This window comes from Phacochoerus africanus, chromosome 15, assembly GCF_016906955.1.
Source record: "Phacochoerus africanus isolate WHEZ1 chromosome 15, ROS_Pafr_v1, whole genome shotgun sequence".
Lineage (NCBI taxonomy): Eukaryota > Metazoa > Chordata > Mammalia > Artiodactyla > Suidae > Phacochoerus > Phacochoerus africanus.
Genome location: NC_062558.1, coordinates 112,876,085 through 112,895,831, shown reverse-complemented (window position 1 = coordinate 112,895,831; position 19,747 = coordinate 112,876,085). Strand labels below are relative to the sequence as shown.

The 19,747-nt window shown below is 39.0% G+C and overlaps 1 protein-coding gene across 6 annotated transcripts in view; it reads right to left on the bottom strand.

Annotated features, from left to right (window-relative positions):
• The window catches only part of BTRC (beta-transducin repeat containing E3 ubiquitin protein ligase), a 181,544-nt gene that overhangs the window by 13,640 nt on the left and 148,157 nt on the right, over window positions 1–19,747 (bottom strand). For all 6 annotated transcript variants that reach the window (XM_047759636.1, XM_047759635.1, XM_047759637.1 and 3 more), the window contains 8 exons: window positions 16,114–16,345; window positions 11,811–11,997; window positions 6,752–6,848; window positions 5,803–5,940; window positions 5,200–5,318; window positions 3,167–3,416; window positions 2,553–2,671; window positions 755–865 (listed from right to left, as the gene is read on the bottom strand). In XM_047759636.1, coding sequence (XP_047615592.1) covers window positions 755–865; window positions 2,553–2,671; window positions 3,167–3,416; window positions 5,200–5,318; window positions 5,803–5,940; window positions 6,752–6,848; window positions 11,811–11,997; window positions 16,114–16,345 — 1,253 coding nt within the window. The remainder of the gene's footprint in view (window positions 1–754; window positions 866–2,552; window positions 2,672–3,166; window positions 3,417–5,199; window positions 5,319–5,802; window positions 5,941–6,751; window positions 6,849–11,810; window positions 11,998–16,113; window positions 16,346–19,747) is intronic.

Genomic DNA, 19,747 nt, shown 5'->3' with positions numbered 1-19,747 from the left:
GCTGTCTGAGTTGTCTTTATCAATATAGCCAGCTCATAAACTGAGATAACATTTTAAATTAGTTTCTAATATTTAACAAAGCTGCCAATATTTGAACTGTGGCCTTCTACTCCCCTAAATCAGGCATCCTGAAGAGAAGAAATGATAGAGAGCATTTCATAAGTGAACATACTTTTATAAGAATTTACTCTGTGCATATTAGCATTGCTGGACATGGGATCTATCCACAACATGAATGGACTCTATAACCACTGGAAATCAGACTGAAGGAAAAGAAGGATTACTGAACTCATTGTGAATAAAATGCTAGGTAGTAAACACAAGAGAGCTATACTTTTAGAAATCGCTCAAAGGGATAAAATTTCAAGACCCTACAATCCTAAGCCCCCTCAAAGATACTATCTGCCAACATTTCAGTTTTATTAATAAGTCACTATTTTTACATGCTTATGCTGATATACTGGGTTTATCTGGCTCTTCACTTTACAGGGCAAAACAGACAAATATATAATAACGACCCCCCCAAATGTTAATGAAAATCATGAGCAAAAAAGTACAATTAAACGATTGGGGAGAATATTTTGGAAAAGAGTAAACAAAGGAGAGGTGAATATACAGAAGACCTAAGAAATACTGTATCAGACTCTTTCTGTGATATCTGTAATCTTTTAGAGATGAGGAAGGCTATATTAAATGTCCTCAGGCAGGAGGGATTAAGAAGTAGATGCTTTTACAACCCTTTTGGCAAACTCACCCATCATAGGCTCCACTGACTATCCTCTTATTATCAAATCGAATACAGCGCACCAATTCCTCATGGCCTTCTAATACTCGTAAGCATGCACCACATTCTATGTCCCATAATCTTAAAGAGAAAATTGAATCAAGGAAATTTTCATGTATTCTTTTCTAAGTTTGGAATGTTATAATAACATACTTCATATATCTTTTTAAACAATCCACAAAATAAAATCAACACTCATAATACACAAATTTATTGCTTTTAATGTAATTTATTTCCTTTCTGCCATATAACTTGGGCAGAAATATGTACAATTTAATTCAAATATGTAGTATACATTTTCAAAGCATCAAGCCTTATATAATTCTGTAGTCAGGGTCATAAAGAAATATAGAGGATGATGCTGCGAGTGCGGCCCTAAAATTTAATAAAATTAAAAAAGACAAAAAAATATATAGAGGATGAATTCAATGTATACAGTTGCCTATGAAGGAAACAGCTAAGCCCAGAAAATAATGTTTCCTGAAATCAAAGTTAATAAGAATGAAACACCCGGAGCTCCCACTGCAGCTCAGTGGATTAAGAATCCGACATAGTGTCTAGTGTCTACGAGGATGTGCGTTGGATCCCTGTCCTACCTCAGCAGATTAAGGATCCGGCATTGTTGTGAGCTGTGGCATAGGTTGCAGATGTGGCCAGGATCCTGCATTGCTGGGGCTGTGGTGTAGACCAGCAGCTACAGCTCCGATTCAACCCTTAGCTTGGGAGCTTCCATATGCTACAGATGCTCTGTAAACAGGAAAAAAAAAAAAAGAAGAAGAAGAAAAAAGAAACACAGTATCAGTGACATCCTTCTCTCACAACGTATGTCCACCTCTGTCACTGAGGACACTCTGCTTTCATCCTCTGTCTAGGACAGTTTTTCTCATATAATGAAATTGCAAAGTTAAGTTCTCAAAAAGTTTTATATGCTAATTTAAATTATATATGCTTTGTGACTAATTCCAATGATTTCTAGGAATGATAATTCCCTTAGCTATAACAATAGCTCTGCTATTTTTTCAATGGTCTTTTCATTCCCTTAGTACTTCTTTGAAGGAGGGGAGAGGACTGATGAATCTTCCAAATTCTTATGTGTTTCATTCATCTTCCTGAAGGGAAAACACCAAAAGACACTTCAATTTGTGGATTCTTCATAATTTCAAAGACTGGTAACTCCTTGGTCAGTTAGGCAATGCTAAGCAAACAAAATGTGCAATTTCTAATAGGGAAACATCTTTTCACTTTTTTTAAGAACAGTGAAAAGAAAAAAGGCCTTTAGCTATTTATTATCACTTTTCAACTGTAGACAGGAGAAATTTAAAGAGAAAGGCCTCCATTTTAATCTCTCTTGCCCACTTCTTCATTCAAATAGTACCTTTCATTTTTTATTTTTAGGTGTTTTTTGGCTGCGCCTATGGCATGTGGAAGTTGCCAGACCAGGAATTGAACCCACGCCATAGCAGCCACCCAAGCCACTGCAGTGAAAATGCCGGATCCTTAATCCAGTGTGCCACAAGAGAACTCCCAGCAGTACTTTTTAAATAGGTCTATCCAGTGATAAAACTATTATAGGGAGGAAACACATCAACAAAAGGCTTTGCTGTGCTGCCTCTCTGCTTGGGGCAAACTTTTGACCTGTACAAAGCTACAGAAAGGAAAAACATTTTATCATAAACATTACACAGTTGGAGATTTGTTTGATCTGTGCGCAAACAATGAATGGCAGGATAATACTGATCCCTTCTGGGCAAGGGCACTTGCTGCTCACCTGATAGTGTTGTCAGATGAGCCACTCACAACCAGCCTATCTCTGTACTGCAAACAGGCAATTCCACGTTTGTGTCCATTTAAGGTCCGTACAAATTCACAAGTACTTGTGTTCCATACCTAAAACAAAAATAGCACTTGGCAGTTGATTTGGTGCTTTTACTAGTAAAATCTATGGCAAAATGGAGCCTTAGGAAAGCAGAAAAATAGAACTGGACTAATAGGGGGAATTTAACTTCTCAAACCAATCCAAATCAAACCAAAAACTGACAGGTTTAATTAAAAGTAACAAAGGGCTAATTTGTAGCTGGCCGCTATTACATGAGAATTCCTCAAACTAACGTACTCTGATGGGGTTAGTCTGGTCTTGCAGACTAATTCTTGAACCTAAATTTACCCTTGTCTTTTTCATACTCAGCATTATTTACAGGAATAAAATACCTAACCAAAATTGTCACACAACTTCTCTCTCATTACCCTTTACACATCAACTAGTATCTGATTTAAATATTAAGTATTCTACAGAGATGGTTAGACACTCTGCCCTTGATCAGATTTCCATATGAACTCCCCTATTTCAAGCTGGGGACTTATTATTAAAAAAGGCCTTATTACCTTTATAGTCCTGTCCCCAGATGCAGAAACGATGTACTTGTCATCAAAGTCCACAACATTGACTGCAGCTCGGTGTCCAACAAGTACCCTCCGGAGGGTGATGTCAGTTGGGGAGGCCATATCCCATACCGCAATGGAACGGTCTTTGGAGCAGGTCACCATCATGCCATTATTGAAACGCAAGTGCAGAACAGCTTCACAATGGTGAATCAATGTGTTTAGCATTTCACCTGTATTTACATCCCACACCCTGGAACAAACAGCATTAAGATCATCTGAGATGCAGTGGTCCTCAAGCTACAATCCATTATACCCCTCCCATGCTAATCTCCTAGTTAGGGTTGCACCCTACTCTCCTTTTGCAGCTTTGAGGTTAAGCTGCGGTAAAGTGCACTGATGGAGCATGGGGAAGTGGTACATAGACGACTGGACTGTGAGAGTGGGAAGAGGAAGGGGATGGGATGCTGCCAGTGTGAAATCCTTAAGATACACAACTTGGAAATCTGTGCTAGTTGTTTGGGGGCAGGAATGAGCCTGCAGCCACAGTCACCAGCTAATTGGCCCCAGACTTCGAGATGACTATAAAGCTTCTGACACTCAATCTGTTAGAAAAATTTTAAATTTAAGAAATACACGCATATATGTATTTTTGCCTGCACCCATGGCATGAAGAAGTTCCCAGGCCAGGGATCGAATCTGAGCCACAGCAATGACAATGCTGAATCCTTAACCAACAGGCCATAAGGGAACTCCACATTCTGATATATTTAATTAATAACTGCAGCACTGGTGGTCCCAGAGGCAGCCCTCAGGTCTTAGAACAGATAGAGGCCAAGAAACTTCTCTAACAGATGACTCCGTACTATGGATCTGAGCTTGACGACTCTGGATCTTGGTTTTTACCACATAGGTCAAGGACTAAGATTACCTAGACCCTAAATCTAAAGCCCCATTTCTGTGTCTTAAATGAGGGTAGGTATCAAGAATGGCCACCCCAATATATATATAGGTTTCGCAGCAGAAGGCAGGACCCTTGAATAGCTTGAGACTGCTGTGTGAGGATATATTTTGCTTTGACCACTCTACTTCTGTACGTTTACTTTGGTTTTACTAACACATTTTATTTCTTTTTCCAGTTTAACCCCCTCTTTCAGGAAATCATTTTTTCCCTTATCCTAGAAATGGCGTTAGCTTCTATTAACTTTCAGCTTCCTTGAGGCACTCCATAAGCATCAATAAATGTTAAATGTTGATAACTCTAAGAACTGAGTCTGCTATGCCTTTAAGTCAAAAGACAAGAAAAAGAAATGGCCTTTTCTATTTACAGAGGATAACTTGGAAGGTAAACTTTTAACTTCAGAGAATCTAACAATGCAGTTAACTGCTTTTTTTTTTCTATTTTTTTAAAGTTACTTTTGATGCATTATGTTTGTTAAACCCTTTAGCTCAAGGCAAAATTCCTAACAGAGGTTTCCAGCAGTGCTGCTGGTACCCAGAACTTAAGCTACACTGGACTCCAGCAGCATAATGGCTGTGTCATCAAATTACTAATGCCTCTGGAAATTGAAGCCCCCTCCCTCAGTGAAGCCTGCAATTAAAAACTGCAGGGACAGCAGGGGAGGGGCTGGCAAAGAGAGAGTACTGCTCACCTGTACACATTTTAAAGGAGATAATGTGTGCCTGCACTATAGCTATAACCACCTGAAAGGAAGGCTCCATTCCACTCATGTCATTCCCCTGTGAGGTGGTTTTTGTAAGAAATGCAAGGTTTACCACGTTTCTATAAGAGATGATTCCCCCAAATTAAAACAGAATATATAGTTTCTTAAATGTGCAGAAATGTAAACTTATCATAACCATTCCTAAATCAAGTTTTCTAGTTCTAGATTAACACAACTATGGAGGGAGCTGATGGTTTATTCTTTAGTAATAAAGTTTTGGAACTGTGTTCATGCACATATATACAAAATTACTAAGACAGAATAGAGTACACCTGACATTTCAGAGTTCTAAAGATTATTGAAATTTTCTACCTGACTGTGGAATCCGACGATCCAGTTATGATCACCCTCTCATCATACTGGAGACACAGGACAGAACCTGTGTGGCCTGTGAGAATTCGCTTGCATTCCAATGTGCTTTTATCCCAGATCTAGGATGGCAAACAAGATCCTTTTGATCACTGTGATAATGGGGTGCTGCAGAGACTTGCTGGCTCTATTTTGTGTTTGAGTCCCCAAAAGAATCAAAGCCCAGAGTAGTGTGGAATGCATTCTTCTCTATAGGTATAGCTAAGCACCTATATATATGTGGCTTCAATACTAATGCAGACTTGATCCTTTTCATTAAGGAAACAGGGGTAGCCTATAATTACGTGAGGGCCAAAAGACTAATAGCCCATTCAGGGCACTTCAAGAAGAGAAGTTAACCTTAGCACTACCCATTTGCATGTGTTTCTGTGGGGAAGCAGGTACTTTTCCTTAAAGGAAATGATTTTTGGCTTTGGGACTGGAAACAATCTAAAACTCTCACTTACTTTCTGGAAATACTGCTTAGAGTTTATGCTTTGGATTGCTTTAGGGATTGTAGTCCCCCTCACCCCTTCAGCCACCTTCCCATAACTGAAGAGACCTCACCTTGATTGTGTTGTCTCGAAGGCCACTTACTATCTTCTGATCATCATACTGTAAACAGTAGACTCCTTTGCTTGTTTCACTTCGGCAGTGGATTCTCTGTAAGCTATGTCTTCCACATCGCCAATTAGATTCTATCGTCTGAGAGGAAGGAATGGGTAAAGAAGCTGTAATTAGTTTTAGGGAACTAAACTCTCATCTGAATTTCATGGCAACCTATGACAAATGCTCAGTGCTCTACTCTACTGGATACACAGAACTTAACGCATACTAAAAATGTAAAAATTTTCTTATTTTTAAAAATCTTTGGCCACGCCCATGGCATGTGGCAGTTCCTGGGCTAGGGATCGAACCTGAGCCACAGCAGTGACCCAAGCCACTGCAATGACAACACCAGATCCTTAACCTGCTGCACCGCAAGAGAACTCCCTAAAGATATTTTTAAAAAGCCACTATTTAAAGTTGTAAAATATTTTGCCACTTGCAAAGTAATTAAAGATTTACTTCCTAAAACTCTCCGGTACATAACTTGTTCTATTAAATAATAAACCTGGTGGAAAGAGACGGTTCACCAACAGAGGACAAGCTATGACTCATATGAGGTTACCTGCTCAGTGCTCATCTTACATTTGTGGTAGCCATTTCTACCAGTGAGCTTCCACAGAGGCTCAATTCAGAAGATATTTGAATGACAGCTTATAAGTGCAACTTCAACAGTTTTAAAGCTATTATCATACTCTCTCTTTCATGTATTTATCAGTGAATAACTTAAAAGCTTTAAAATTTTGCTTGGCAGTTTACTATATTTTATCTTCCCTATTCACTTGTGAAGAAACTGATTTTTAACCCACATCAATAAACCTTAATGGGTTTGCTATAACACTGCTGTAACTGAAGAATGTTGATGATTCTCTAGTATTTGGCAAATGCCCAAATATACATATATTCTTACCTCAATGTCTTGTATAATTTTAGGATAAAGTGCTCTATAAAAAGAGTTGGGAGGAGCATTCCCATCAGGAGGTTTGTTTTTGAATAAATACTGTCCCCTAAAAAACAAATATTTCCCAATAAAAATCATATTATACATTTACAAGGAACTTCATATTTCTTTAAAGTGTTTTCACAGTTACCATTCCATATAATCTCTAGTTATAATCTCCAGAGAGGTATGAAGTTAAGCTTGATGTCAGGAGTCCCACATCAGGAGGAACTTTCTGGGCTCAAATGATTTGTTTTTGGGTAAAACATGATGATTTCCAATGCGGAACATCAGAATGTCAGGTCTTCAGGAACATGTCAATAGACAAATGGAATGCTTATGGTCAGAATTCATCTACTGGTCTAATAAGATCTCTGTAAAGACATTTATTGGCCTTATCTTTGAAAATTTTGTTAGTGATGATACTACCATCTTTGAACTAGGTACATGCCCCACAGCCTTTTTTCCACTGAGTAAAGCTGTGCCAGTGTCAGTTGGAGCCAGCATCATGGGCAGCAGGAATGCCTCTGCCACAAAGATCACATTTTCTAGTCTTTGTTTATGTAGGGTAAAATGTGTTGGCAGTTCAGGCACCCGGGCTGCTGATCAGTGTAGCTATGCTTTAAAAGGAGCAATTTTGACAGAAAACAAAGGGATCACAGGAGAGGCCAGTGGCAAGTAGGAAAGCAAATAAAAAAAAAAAAAAAAAGAAAGAAAGAAATGCCTATGAGCACTGTGCTGTCAAGTCTAAGGCATGAAATTGACTTTCACAGGTGTGTTTCTGGCTCTGTACACACATACATGGATTTTACTGCCTTTCCTTGATTCCAGTGAGCAACATTTGTTAGCATCTCCTTCCTCATGACAGCACATCTCTGGAATACTCATATCCCAAGCTAGATCTTTGCTACAAAAAAAATCAGTAAATGGCAATCACTTCCTGCTGGGTAAAAAATTTAATTCCTCATCCTGAAGTTAAGAACCCACCAAACACGGTGTGGATGCTAGTAAACCCCACTATGGGTGTACTAACTGCTGTTCTCACTGGCATCGTGCCTTGCAAAGTGGAGACAGGCAGAAATGCCTCTGAGTGTAATCCTGGCACCAGAGAAATTGTGTTTTCTCTGGGCCAGTCATCCACTCCTCCCTCTATAGCTCCATTACAATATAATTAATTGTTCAATGTCTCCAGGAGCACTTCTCCCCTGCCCTCTTCCTATTATACACCTTGAAAATTAGTTGAGAAAATTTCCTATCAGGAAGGTAGTTGGCTCTGACTTCTGTGATAATACAGAAAGGGAAATCTGCAGAGAGTCTAAAATAATAGTTTGTAAAAGGGACTAACAGGAGCAAGAAATATGATACACTGACATAAAGAAAAAGGCAAACAAGACATGTTATGAAATGATTCGGGCTTCAAGATACACTTTTTTTTTTTTTTTTAATTTTTCTTCAAAGACATAGGAGAGGCCAAGGAAGTGATTTTATTTTAATTTTTTGCTATTTCTTTGGGCCGCTCCCACGGCATATGGAGATTCCCAGGCTAGGGGTCGAATAGGAGCTGGAGCCGCCGGCCTACGCCAGAGCCACAGCAACGCAGGATCCGAGCCGCGTCTGCAACCTACACCACAGCTCACGGCAACGCCGGATCGTTAACCCACTGAGCAAGGGCAGGGACCGAACCTGCAACCTCATGGGTTCGCCAACCACTGCGCCACGACGGGAACTCCAAGATACACTTTTTTTTTTTTTAATTTAAATTAAAAAAAATTTTTTTTGTCTTTTTATGGCCACACCCATAGCATATGGAAGTTCCCAGGCGAGGGGTCCAATTGGGCAGCAGCCGGCAGCGTACGCCAGAGCTATAGCAACGCAGGATCTGAGCTGCATCTGCAACCTAGGCCGCAGCTTGTGCAACACCAGATCCTTAACCTACTGAGCAAGGCCAGGGATCAAACCTGCATCCTCATGGGTACTAGCTGGGTTCTTAACCAGCTGAACCACACGGGCACTCCAAGATATACTTTTCTGAACAATCTTATTCCATAAACACACTGCAAGCAAACAGATTTTAAACAAAGAGGTTCTAAATCTAGCAAATAATTACAATTTAGTAGTTTCAACTACAATACCTTTTAAAGAGGTAAGAATTAGTATATTCATTTGGCAAATGAAGAAATCAAATGTTAAGTAACTTGCCCAAGCTCACACAGCTAGTGAGTAGACCTAGGATTTAAATCAATGCCCACCATTCCTCAGAGATTCCTGCCTTCCTTTTAATCTCTGCAATCATATACAGGCACCCCAGAATTTTCTTCATGTGCAGTGAAACCATCTCTATATCCTAAGGAAAGAGAAATCATATAAACCTCTGATCTCATTTTCTACCCCACTGTGTGTACCATGACCTGCTAAAGTATCTGAATTTCTTCAAATTAAAGGTTATACAAAAAAGGGTGGCTGGGTGTTGAAAGCTGGTTTCTTAGTCTATATGTTCTAAGTCAAAACCTTTTATGATGGAAGCTCTCTGACAACAGGGACCACTTCTATGTGAAATGCCTAATAGGACTTTTGAGCGTGTGTGTACATGATAAGCGCTAAATATTAAATTTAGAATATTATCATAAAATGTGATCTGCTCATTAAGAAAATGGACTTTTCCAGGAGCTCCTGTTGTGGCGCAGCAGAAATGAACCTGACTAGTATCCATGAAGATGTGGGTTCAATCCCTGGCCTTGCTCAGTGGGTCAAGGATCTGCCGTTGCTGTGAGCTGAGGTATAGATAGCAGATGTGGCTTGGATCTGGGATTGTTATGGCTGTGGCCTAACCTAGCAACTGTAGCTCAATTTGACCCCTAGCCTGGGAATGTCTATATGACGTACCTGTGGCAAAGAAAGGAGAGGAAAGAAAGAGAGAGAGAGAGAGAGAGAGAGAGAAAGAAAGAAAAGAAAAGATAAGAAAAGAAAAGAAAAGAAGAGAAAAGAAAAGAAAGGAAAGAAGGATGGAAAGAAAGAAAGCAGGGAAAAAAAAGAAAGTAGACTTTTCTCAAGCGATCTTTTATTATACTTTTAAGAGTTACCATTACTTAGCAGAGAGAGCATACTCAGTATTATTCAAGAGAGAAAACAACAGTTCATATCCTAGGGGCAGATTGTCAAATTCATCTAGATATAAAATACAAGAGTAGAGTAGAAATTAAACCCAACGCTTTTTAAGAAATATTTTATTTATTTATTTATTTATTTATTTATTTATTTATTTATTTATTTATGGTTGGGGAAAATGGAAGAAACTTTCAAAGACAATATTTGGGGAAAGGTAGAACAGAATAACTTTTTTTTCAGCTGCACCCAAGGCATATGGAAGTTCCCAGGCCAGGGATTGAGTCTGAACTGCAGCCATGACCTACATCACAGCTCTGCTCTGGCATCTCTGGATTGTCAACCCACTGTGCTGGACTGGTGATCAAATCTGAGCCACCTCAGAGAAAATGCTGGATCCTTAACCCACTGTGCCACAGAGGCAAGTCTGACTTTATTGACAAATGAGATTTGGTAAGACGACTTGCAAGAGAAAAATGAAAAAGTGATCATAGATTTTTTTTTTTTTTTTTAAGTGGGGAAAGACAACAGAGGAAGAAAGTCACCAGCAGTCACAGGAAGTCAAGGGGATACTAGAAGAGGTCTTCGTGAGGTGAACAAATATTGTAATTTCATGGGTCTACACCAAGCTAAGATGATAATATGGCCAAACACAAAGGAATCCAGTCAGAATTCTGAAGGATCCTCAAAAGAGCAGGAATGGGGTTCTGTATTTTAAGAACAGAAAGAGTGATAGGAGAAAGAGTGATAATGCTGAATCCTGACTTACTTCTCAGCTATACCTTCACATACCCTTAAAAAAAAAAAAAAGCCATCTCTTCAATGATCTAACTTTTTTCCCTTTGTAACTGACATAATAGATGTTGCTGCGTTGTGCCAACCCTAAGCAAAAGTGTAGAGCCTACGTTTATCTTTGGTATTTTCACATGCATCTGTCAAGATTTGTCTATCTATATCTTGTTCTCCCTACCTTCAAAAAAAAAAAAAGACTTTGTAAAGTCCCAATGTCTGATAAAGGTTTGCTGTCATTTACAGTCCATATGGGAACAAAATGCATTTTAACAGGGAAAAAAACCTAAGGGAATGAATCTAACTGAAATTTCAGGGCAGAAGTTATTTGGAGGAGAGTTTCTTTTCATTTTTTTTTCCCTTGAGGGGCAGAGGAATTATCCTAGCTGCCTTAAAATTTTCCCATGTAAGTAACTGCCTCCTCTATCTCTAAGGCTAGTCCTGGCATGCTTAGCAAAAGAATGGACTTGGAACGCCATACAACTATATAATTTTTTTCTTTTTTATACTATATAAAGAGTTTATTTCCAAAGTATGAAAAAGATGTTATAAAAGACAAGGTTTCTATTTTTCTACAGAATGAAATAAGTAAGAATAAGGAAAACATTTGGGGAGGAGAAATAACAAAATACTTTCACTTATGCAATTTTTTTTTATGGCCACACCCATGCATATGGAAGCTCCTGGGCTAGGGACTGAATCCAAGCCGCAGATGCAACTTACAGAGCTGTGGCAATGCTGGATCCTTTAACCCACTGTGCCTGGCTAGGGATAGAACTGGCACCTCCACAGACAAGTCAGCTCATTAACCCACTGCACCACAGCGGGAACTTGTCCTGCAATTTTTATATAGTAAAACAAACAAACTGCCTGGCATTTGCTTCCTTTAATTGAATTTGGGATAAATTTTAAAGTCTTCTTAATAGCCAGAATGACAGAAATCTCTTGAAGCACTTGGCATGATATTTAGAGGTCATAGTCAACTTTTATTTTTTGCAAAGTATTTTTAACACATTATGTCAATTATGAGTGATAGGTCGGAAGAAAAACTGAGAATGTGAAGTATTTAATGTTTTTTGCAAAAACCAGCAAAATCACTGTATTAAATGATAAGCAGTAAGAACATTAAAAGGCTCACCACCCTCTCCGTTCTGCCAGGCCTCTCCACAGAGAATCTGTCCTGACCATTCGCTCGATGAGCTTCTTCCATAGCATTCCATCAGATGTCACTCGGTACCATTCCTTGCACACAAGTTCAGCAGCACATAGTGATTTGGCATCCAGGTATGACAGAATGTTCTCAGCAATGTGATCCAAACCCCGAGCTTTCAGTGGGAGAGGAGGCAAAGAAAAAGAACATAGATGGTGGTGAATGATTTTCTTTTTTTTTTTACAATAGGGCCTTTAAACCAGAACAGCATTTGTTCTGCTACGAAGGCATATCATTGTCCCTAGTGTGGTCCAGTTTCCTTTTCAAACAGAGACTTGGGTAAAATGAGTGTCAATAATTTTTCCATAAGGTTATAGAAATGAACAGTATTTTCCATCTTCCTTTAGATAAGGAAGTGAAAACTAACAACCAGCAAACCCCCCAAGACATTAAAAATAAAAAGGCTTCTAGAAAACAATTCACATCTATCTATATGGATTTTAGCACTAGGGGATGTTCTATGGATGGTATCTCAAACTCTGTGATTCAGACCCCCCCAAATCTCTATATTAGGTCCATTTCTCATTCTATTTCTATTACTGCTGAAGTTCCAAAGCTGTTCGGTGAAAGAAATATCCTTTAAATGTACAGGGAGAGAGGCCACTAAGTCAGAATGTTCTGGGTTATAGAATTTTGGGCATGTAGAAAGGAGAGAAGGAAATACAGATTGGTATTGGTATAGGAACATCCCAAAAGGAAAGAAAGAGGTATGTTAAGTTCAAGTATGAGTTTAATTTTAGATGTTTAAAAAATATATTTGAGAACAGTTGCTGCTATAAAGCCTAAATGACAGTTAGCCAAAAAACATCCCAGACCAATAGATAACTTAGAATTTCAGAGACTATTTTGTAGGATGTACAGAGAAAAACAGTGGAAGCAGATCTTGGCTTGGATGGGCTTTCCAATTAAAATTCTCTACCACCCAAATCTGTACTGAGGACTCAGAGGAATAGATCCTATAAAACAGAATGCTTGCATGAATAAAACTTTTGGCTACTGTTCTAATTCAAAAGTGAGACAAAAACATTCAAAGTTGTTTCTCTTTATAGGTTACATATCAGAGGTTCACTAAAGGCTTAAAATAGTGCAGAAGGATTCCTGCATACTCTGATTCCCTTAAGCACAAACTTAAACAGGAAAGAGAACACCCCATTTCATTTTGTGCCTTTCCCCTGAATCATACGAAGACATATTTGGATGCCATTAATACCCCAAATGTGCTTAAACACTATTTTAATTGTAAATATTGTATGGATATCAGTCACATTTTTCAGCAGACTTAGAAAATAAAGCATTACACGATCTTGCTTGGCCGGCATCACATGTTCATATTTAAGCACAAGCAGATGGAGGCATTCATCACTTAATTCTTATTAAAGGAACATGACTATAAGCCAATTAAATACATAATAATGAGTTCTTCATGCAAAATACAGTAACGGTACAATTTCTGCATCTTTATATTGAAACTTTCTACACCATCAGAAGTTCCCAAAATGCATTCCTGTGTTTTTAATGGCTGGCATCAAATTGCTCCTGATCTTTCACTGTGTCCCTATAATAAGTCTTTGGAAGTAATTTCACCTAACATTCCAAACAAACCCATTACATTAATGGATTACAGGCATTTTTTGAAGTAGTTTGGTTTACTAAATGTAGCCAGATGGTGTAGGTTTATAAGTTAAAGTGGCCATAAAGCATTAGACTGATGATTTAGTATCTTATAAAGTGGTCAGCAGATACACACGCCTGGGATCAGTATTAGGCAAAGAACACACAAGTCTTAATCAAATCCTGTTCAATTCTTAGTGGTATATGCTTGAGACAGTAGCATGTCTCAGTGATTGGAGAGAGCACGGTAATGAGGTGCACACAGATTGTTCGCACAAAGAAAACTGTTTGCCTGTGGCTAAAATAAAATCCAACGAGTGAAGAAGGGGCAGGAATCTATTCTATTTAACAAAGAATACAGGTAAAAATTCAGCTTTGAAATGTTTTTTTCTAAGATATAAAGAGGCATTTCCTTTGTTTTAAAGGGCAATTTAAATTCCAATTTTGAAAAAAACAAATTTTTAAAAAGATATAACTGGCAAAGATTAAGCAAAGTGGTAATATGCAATTTGGGGGAGGGTATAAGCTGGTATGTTTTTCTTATAGGATAGTTTGGCACACATATTAGAAGCCTTAAAAATGTTCATAATTCTTTAATATAGGAATCCTACCTCTGGTATTTTTTCCTAGGCTGCCCAAAAGATTAATGAATAAGAATGTCCACTGTAGGAGTTCTCTTGTGGAGTAGCAGGTTAAGGATCCAGCTCGGGCTGCTGCTGTGGCAAGAGTTGGATCCCTGGTCCGGGAACTTATGCATGCCTCAGGCATGGCCAAAAAATAAATTAAAATAAAATTAAAAAAGAACGTCTATGGAGTTCCCGTCGTGGCTCAGTGGTTAACGAACCTGACTAGTATCCATGAGGACATGGGTTCAATCCCTGGCCTTGCTCAGTGGGTTAAGGATCTGGCATTGCCATGAGCTATGGTGTGGGTCGGATCCTGAATTGCTGTGGCTGTGGTATAGGGCGGCAGCTGAAGCTCCGATTTGATCCTTAGCCTAGGAACCTCTATATGCCATGAGTACGGCCCTAAAAAGACAAAAGACAAATAAGTAAATAAATAAGAACATCCATCACAGAATAGTTTATAATGGAAAAAACATTTTATTTTTATTTTTTATTTATTTTTTTGTCTTTTTAGCTATTTCTTGGGCCACTCCCGCGGCATATGGAGGTTCCCAGGCTAGGGGTCGAATCGGAGCTGTAGCCACCGGCCTATGCCAGAGCCACAGCAACGTGGGATCCGAGCCGAGTCTGCAACCTACATCACAGATCATAGCAATACTGGATCCTTAACCCACTGAGCAAGGGCAGGGAACGAACCCGCAACCTCATGGTTCCTAGTCGGATTTGTTAACCACTGCGCCATGACGGGAACTCCGGAAAAAACATTTTAATCTACCTAAATGTTCAATAAAGGGGTTAAATAATGTGTTTTAACCATCATAAAGAATATACAATATAAAAAAATTATGTTTTAGAAGAACCAACACTTAGTAAAATATATTAAGAAAACATAATAAGAAAAAAATATTACAAACACTTAGAAAATGTTACTCAACACTTCCCCCAGCTTTAGGGGGAAATATACACACCTAGAAAGAATGTTAATAGCACATCAGTAGTTCTCTCTGAATGGTAGGGTTCTGGGAAATTTTACTTTTATATTCTAAACTTTTTTGGAGTTTCTAAATTTCCTATAACTTTATTGCTATAATCAGGAAACAACAACTGAAAAAAATAAGAGCAAGATGTGCTATTTTAGAGATTCACTCCTTTTTGTGCAATTTTTCTTTTAAAATAAGCTTTCACCACATGTGAGAACCTTGTATCTTCCTGAGACAGCATTTTCCCCAAACACTGATGCCAATGAAGTATCCTACATCACTATCAAACATTCAGTAAAACAACCACAGCACTTTTCAAATTACTTTCTGTGTGTGTGTATACAGATAATATATATATATATTTAAGTGTGTATATATATGCACAAATGTATATATTTTAAAATATCTAGTTACTGATCAATGAGGCTATAGAGCAAGACACATCTTGAACCAAGTGACACCTAAGACAAGATTTTATTTAAATCTATGTGTGAGTAAAAACAGGGTGAATAGAAGGGCATGAGATAGGGAGAAGAGAAGAAAAAGAGAAGTCTCTTTACAGAGTTTGATTTTTGTATTTATATTCCAAGAAGATATGATTGAAATACTGTTTGTAAAAATCAAGCCAATAAAGGTTTTTTAAAAAAGAGAGATGCAGGAGTTCCCATTGTGGCTCAGGAGTAATGAACCCGACTAGCATCCATGAGGTAAGGACGTAGGTTTGATCCCTGGCCCTACTCAGTGGGTTAAGGATCTGGCATTGCCGTGAGCGGTGGTGTAGGTCACAGACATGGCTAGGATCTGGTGTGGCTGTGGCTGTGGCGTAGGCTGGCAGCTATAGCTCTGATTCGACCCCTAGCCTGGGAACTTCCATATGTCGCATCTGTGGCCCTAAAAATACAAAATAATAATAATAAATAAAAAAGAGAGATGTATAGCTGAAAATTCAATATGATTCCCATTGTAACATATCTTCCAGGCAAATTGATGGCTTACAAATACCCGTAGACATACCTGGCAGGGCAGTTATGAAATCCCTCTGCAACATAGGTTTAAGATAGGAGTTTATGTGCCCATGTTGGTAATGACACATTTGGGATATAAGATGTTCCACAAATTCCACTTGATCAGACTCTGACCACTGCTCAAAATATTTGACACACAGTTCCTTTTCCTTCTCATAGCTTGCTGAGAGTTTCCGTTGCTTGGGCACAATCATACTGGAAGTGCCATTGGCAAGTTTTGTCTGTAGGTGAATTAAAAGAAACATTTAACAGTAAGTATTGGAAATAAGGGAGATATATAATTTTCCAGTCTGGCATGCTCTGTTATGTCTATATGATGGAGCTCACTCTGTTACTCTATTAGTAATTGGATGTTTGTGCACAGCAATAATATGGAAAACCACAGAGATACAACTGTTAAGTTTGTAAATTAGGAATACTGTTCAACGACTAGGCATCCATTTCCAAAAGTTCAGAGGAAAATGTTATTTGGAGACATACAAATGAAAATCAAAAGCTGAAAGTATGTTATAGCAAGCAAAAAAGCTAACTTGCTTTTTCTTGTATACACCAATTACTGGGCATTTATATGACTACTCACGACTTTTTTTTTTTTCCTTTTTTACAGCTGCACTCGAGGCATATGGAAGTTCCCAGGCTAGGGGTCGAATCAGAGATACAGCTGAGGCCTACACCAGAGCCACGGCAATGCTGGATCTGAGCTGCATCTGCAACCTATGCTGCAGCTTGCGGCAATGTCAGATCCTTAACCCATTGAACAAGGCCAGGGGTTGAACATTCATCCTCATGGATGCTATGTCGGGTTCTTAACCCATTGAGCCTCAATGGGAACTCCCACTCACAACTTATTTACCAGTCAAGTAAGAAATCTTCCATGCAAAGAAAAACCAATGAATACTTTGAGACCCTGGTACCTCTGAAGATAAGACTTGAATAACTTCAATGCTCAATATACCCTTTTTAATATACTTTTTTTCTTTTCTTTTTTTTTTTTTTTTTTGTCTTTTTGCTATTTCTTTGGGCCGCACCCGTGGCATATGGAGGTTCCCAGGCTAGGGGTCTAATCGGAGCTGTAGCCACTGGCCTACGCCAGAGCCACAGCAACGCGGGATCCGAGCCGCGTCTGCAACCTACACCACAGCTCACGGCAACGCCGGATCGTTAACCCACTGAGCAAGGGCAGGGATCGAACCCGCAACCTCATGGTTCCCAGTCGGATTCGTTAACCACTGCGCCACGACGGGAACTCCCTAATATACCTTTTTTCAATATACCTTTTTTTTCAATATACCTTTTAAAAAAACTTAAAAAAAAATCCTACCTCCACTGTATTCAAAATTATATACCATAAAATCTTTTATATTAGTTGGTTCATTCAATAAATATTGTTTTTTTGTTTGTTTTTGCTTTTGCTTTTTAAGACCGCACTCGCGCATATGGAGGTTCCCAGGCTAGGGGTCAAATCGGAGGTACAGCTGCTGACCTACACCATAGCTCACAGCAACGTCGGATCCTTAACCCACTGAGCGAGGCCAGGGATTGAACCTGTAACCTCATGGTTCCTAGTTGGATTCGTTTCCACTGCGCCACAACGGGAACTCCTCATTCCATAAATATTAATTGAGCATCTGAAATGTGTCAAACACTGTCCTAACAATTAGGAATACAACACTGAACAAAAATAACATAATTGCTACTATCAGTAACTTACACTGTATTATGTACAGCAAGTTAAAAGCATTACCATATAAACAGAAAATATAATACAGATTTTGAGGAAAAATAAAGCAAGATAAAGGGATAGAAAAATAAATGAATGTTTCTGTAACAAGCGAAATCCTAGGATGGTCCCACAAGAAATTCTTGGCCCCAGATATACAACAAACATCTTCTCTCAGTTTCAAACAAACATGTAGCTAACTGCTATGACTTAAATCAGGACCTTAAGATAGGGAGATTATTCCAGTGGGTATGACCAAATGACATGAGTGCCTTTAAAAGCAGAGAGTTTTTCCAATTGGTTGCAAAAGAGAAGGGGAACACCTGGCAAGGCATTTGATGAGTCTTAGAAGCTGAGAGCAGCTTTCAGCACAGCACCGGTAAGGAAATGGGGACCTCAAAACTACAAAGGCAAGGAGTTGAATTTTGCCAACAACAATGAGTTGAGAAGAGGATTTTCCCCTGGATGAAAACCCAGCCCAGCCAGCACCTTGATTTCAGTCTTGTGATACTCTGAGCAAGAGACCCAGTCATGCTATGTCAGACTTCTGATATAGAAGAGTAATGGGTGTTGTTTTAACTTGCTAAGTTTGTGGTTGTTATGTAGCAATTAAAAAAAATAAACTTAATAATTATTTAAGTCTAAGGAGTCAGAGGTAGTTTCCCTAAGGGTATATAACATTTGAACTGACACATGAGGGAAATAAGGGAGTTGGGCATTTTGTTACATGGGGAAGAATGGTCTAGGCAATGGGCATTTTGAGAGTAAAGGTCCTGAGTGGCAGTCTGTCTGGCATGTTCAAGGAACAAGAAGGCTCAAGGTGGCTGGAACCAAGTGAGCAAGGAAAATCAGAGTTGGAGAAGTAGTATAAGACAGATGACCCAGGCCATGTGAGTGGTGGTAGCTAGTCTTGTCCTAGCCTTTGAACCTGGGCTTTGACTAACAGAAAGAATATGGATAAAGTGATATTCTAGGACTTCTGAGCCCTGGCAGCTTCTGCTTACTCCATCTTAGACTCTTGAGGCATCATCTAAGAAATTCAGACCACTCTGCTGGAGAAGGAAGCCTGGAGGATCAGAAGCCATGCAGAGAAAGAAGTCACATGGAGAAACCTGAGCATGACATGATCTGACACCTTTTAAAAGGATCAACCACTATACGGAGAATAGACTGCTGGCCATATGAACAGGAATCAGGAAACTAACAGACTACTTCGCAGCAGTCCATGGAAGAGACAACAATCTTTTGGACTAGTGTGGTAGCTGTAGACATGGTGAGAAATAATTGGGATTCGACGTATAATTTTGGCTCTGAAGACAGAGGGAACTGAATTTGCTGATAGACTGGATATGGGATGGGGGGGGGGGAGAGATAAGGACCATACGCAGGTTTGAAGCTGGGCAACACCAGGAGAAGATTCAGAAGTCAGTGGAAACTTCTGCTACTCTGAAGAAAGTTGATTTTCTTTAGAGGATAACCAGAAAGTAGCAGGCACAACTGGGTACTTATACTTTTCAAAGTAATTTGATGGATCTTCAGCATATTTTAATCCCAATGCAGCAAGGAGACCGGTGTTACTATGGAATTCATACCTGCCGAGACATATTGAATGTGCCATAAAACTGTATCAAATTAGGATAACCAACTTCTGCTGTTAAAGGGACAGGCTTGCCTTAATTTCTACATGTTAACTCCTTCATACATGCAGGCCCCTTTTAAAATGATTCTAGACACACAGCTGAAATTATATTTCCGAGAATGGCATTAGCCATTTTTACTTACACCAAAGGATCAGATGCTATAAACAGCATGTCCTGGTGTACACAGAGCTGGATGTTCTCTAGCACAAGTGCCACTGTTTTCTATATATAAGACCAAAAGTGATTAATAAGTGCCTTGTTGG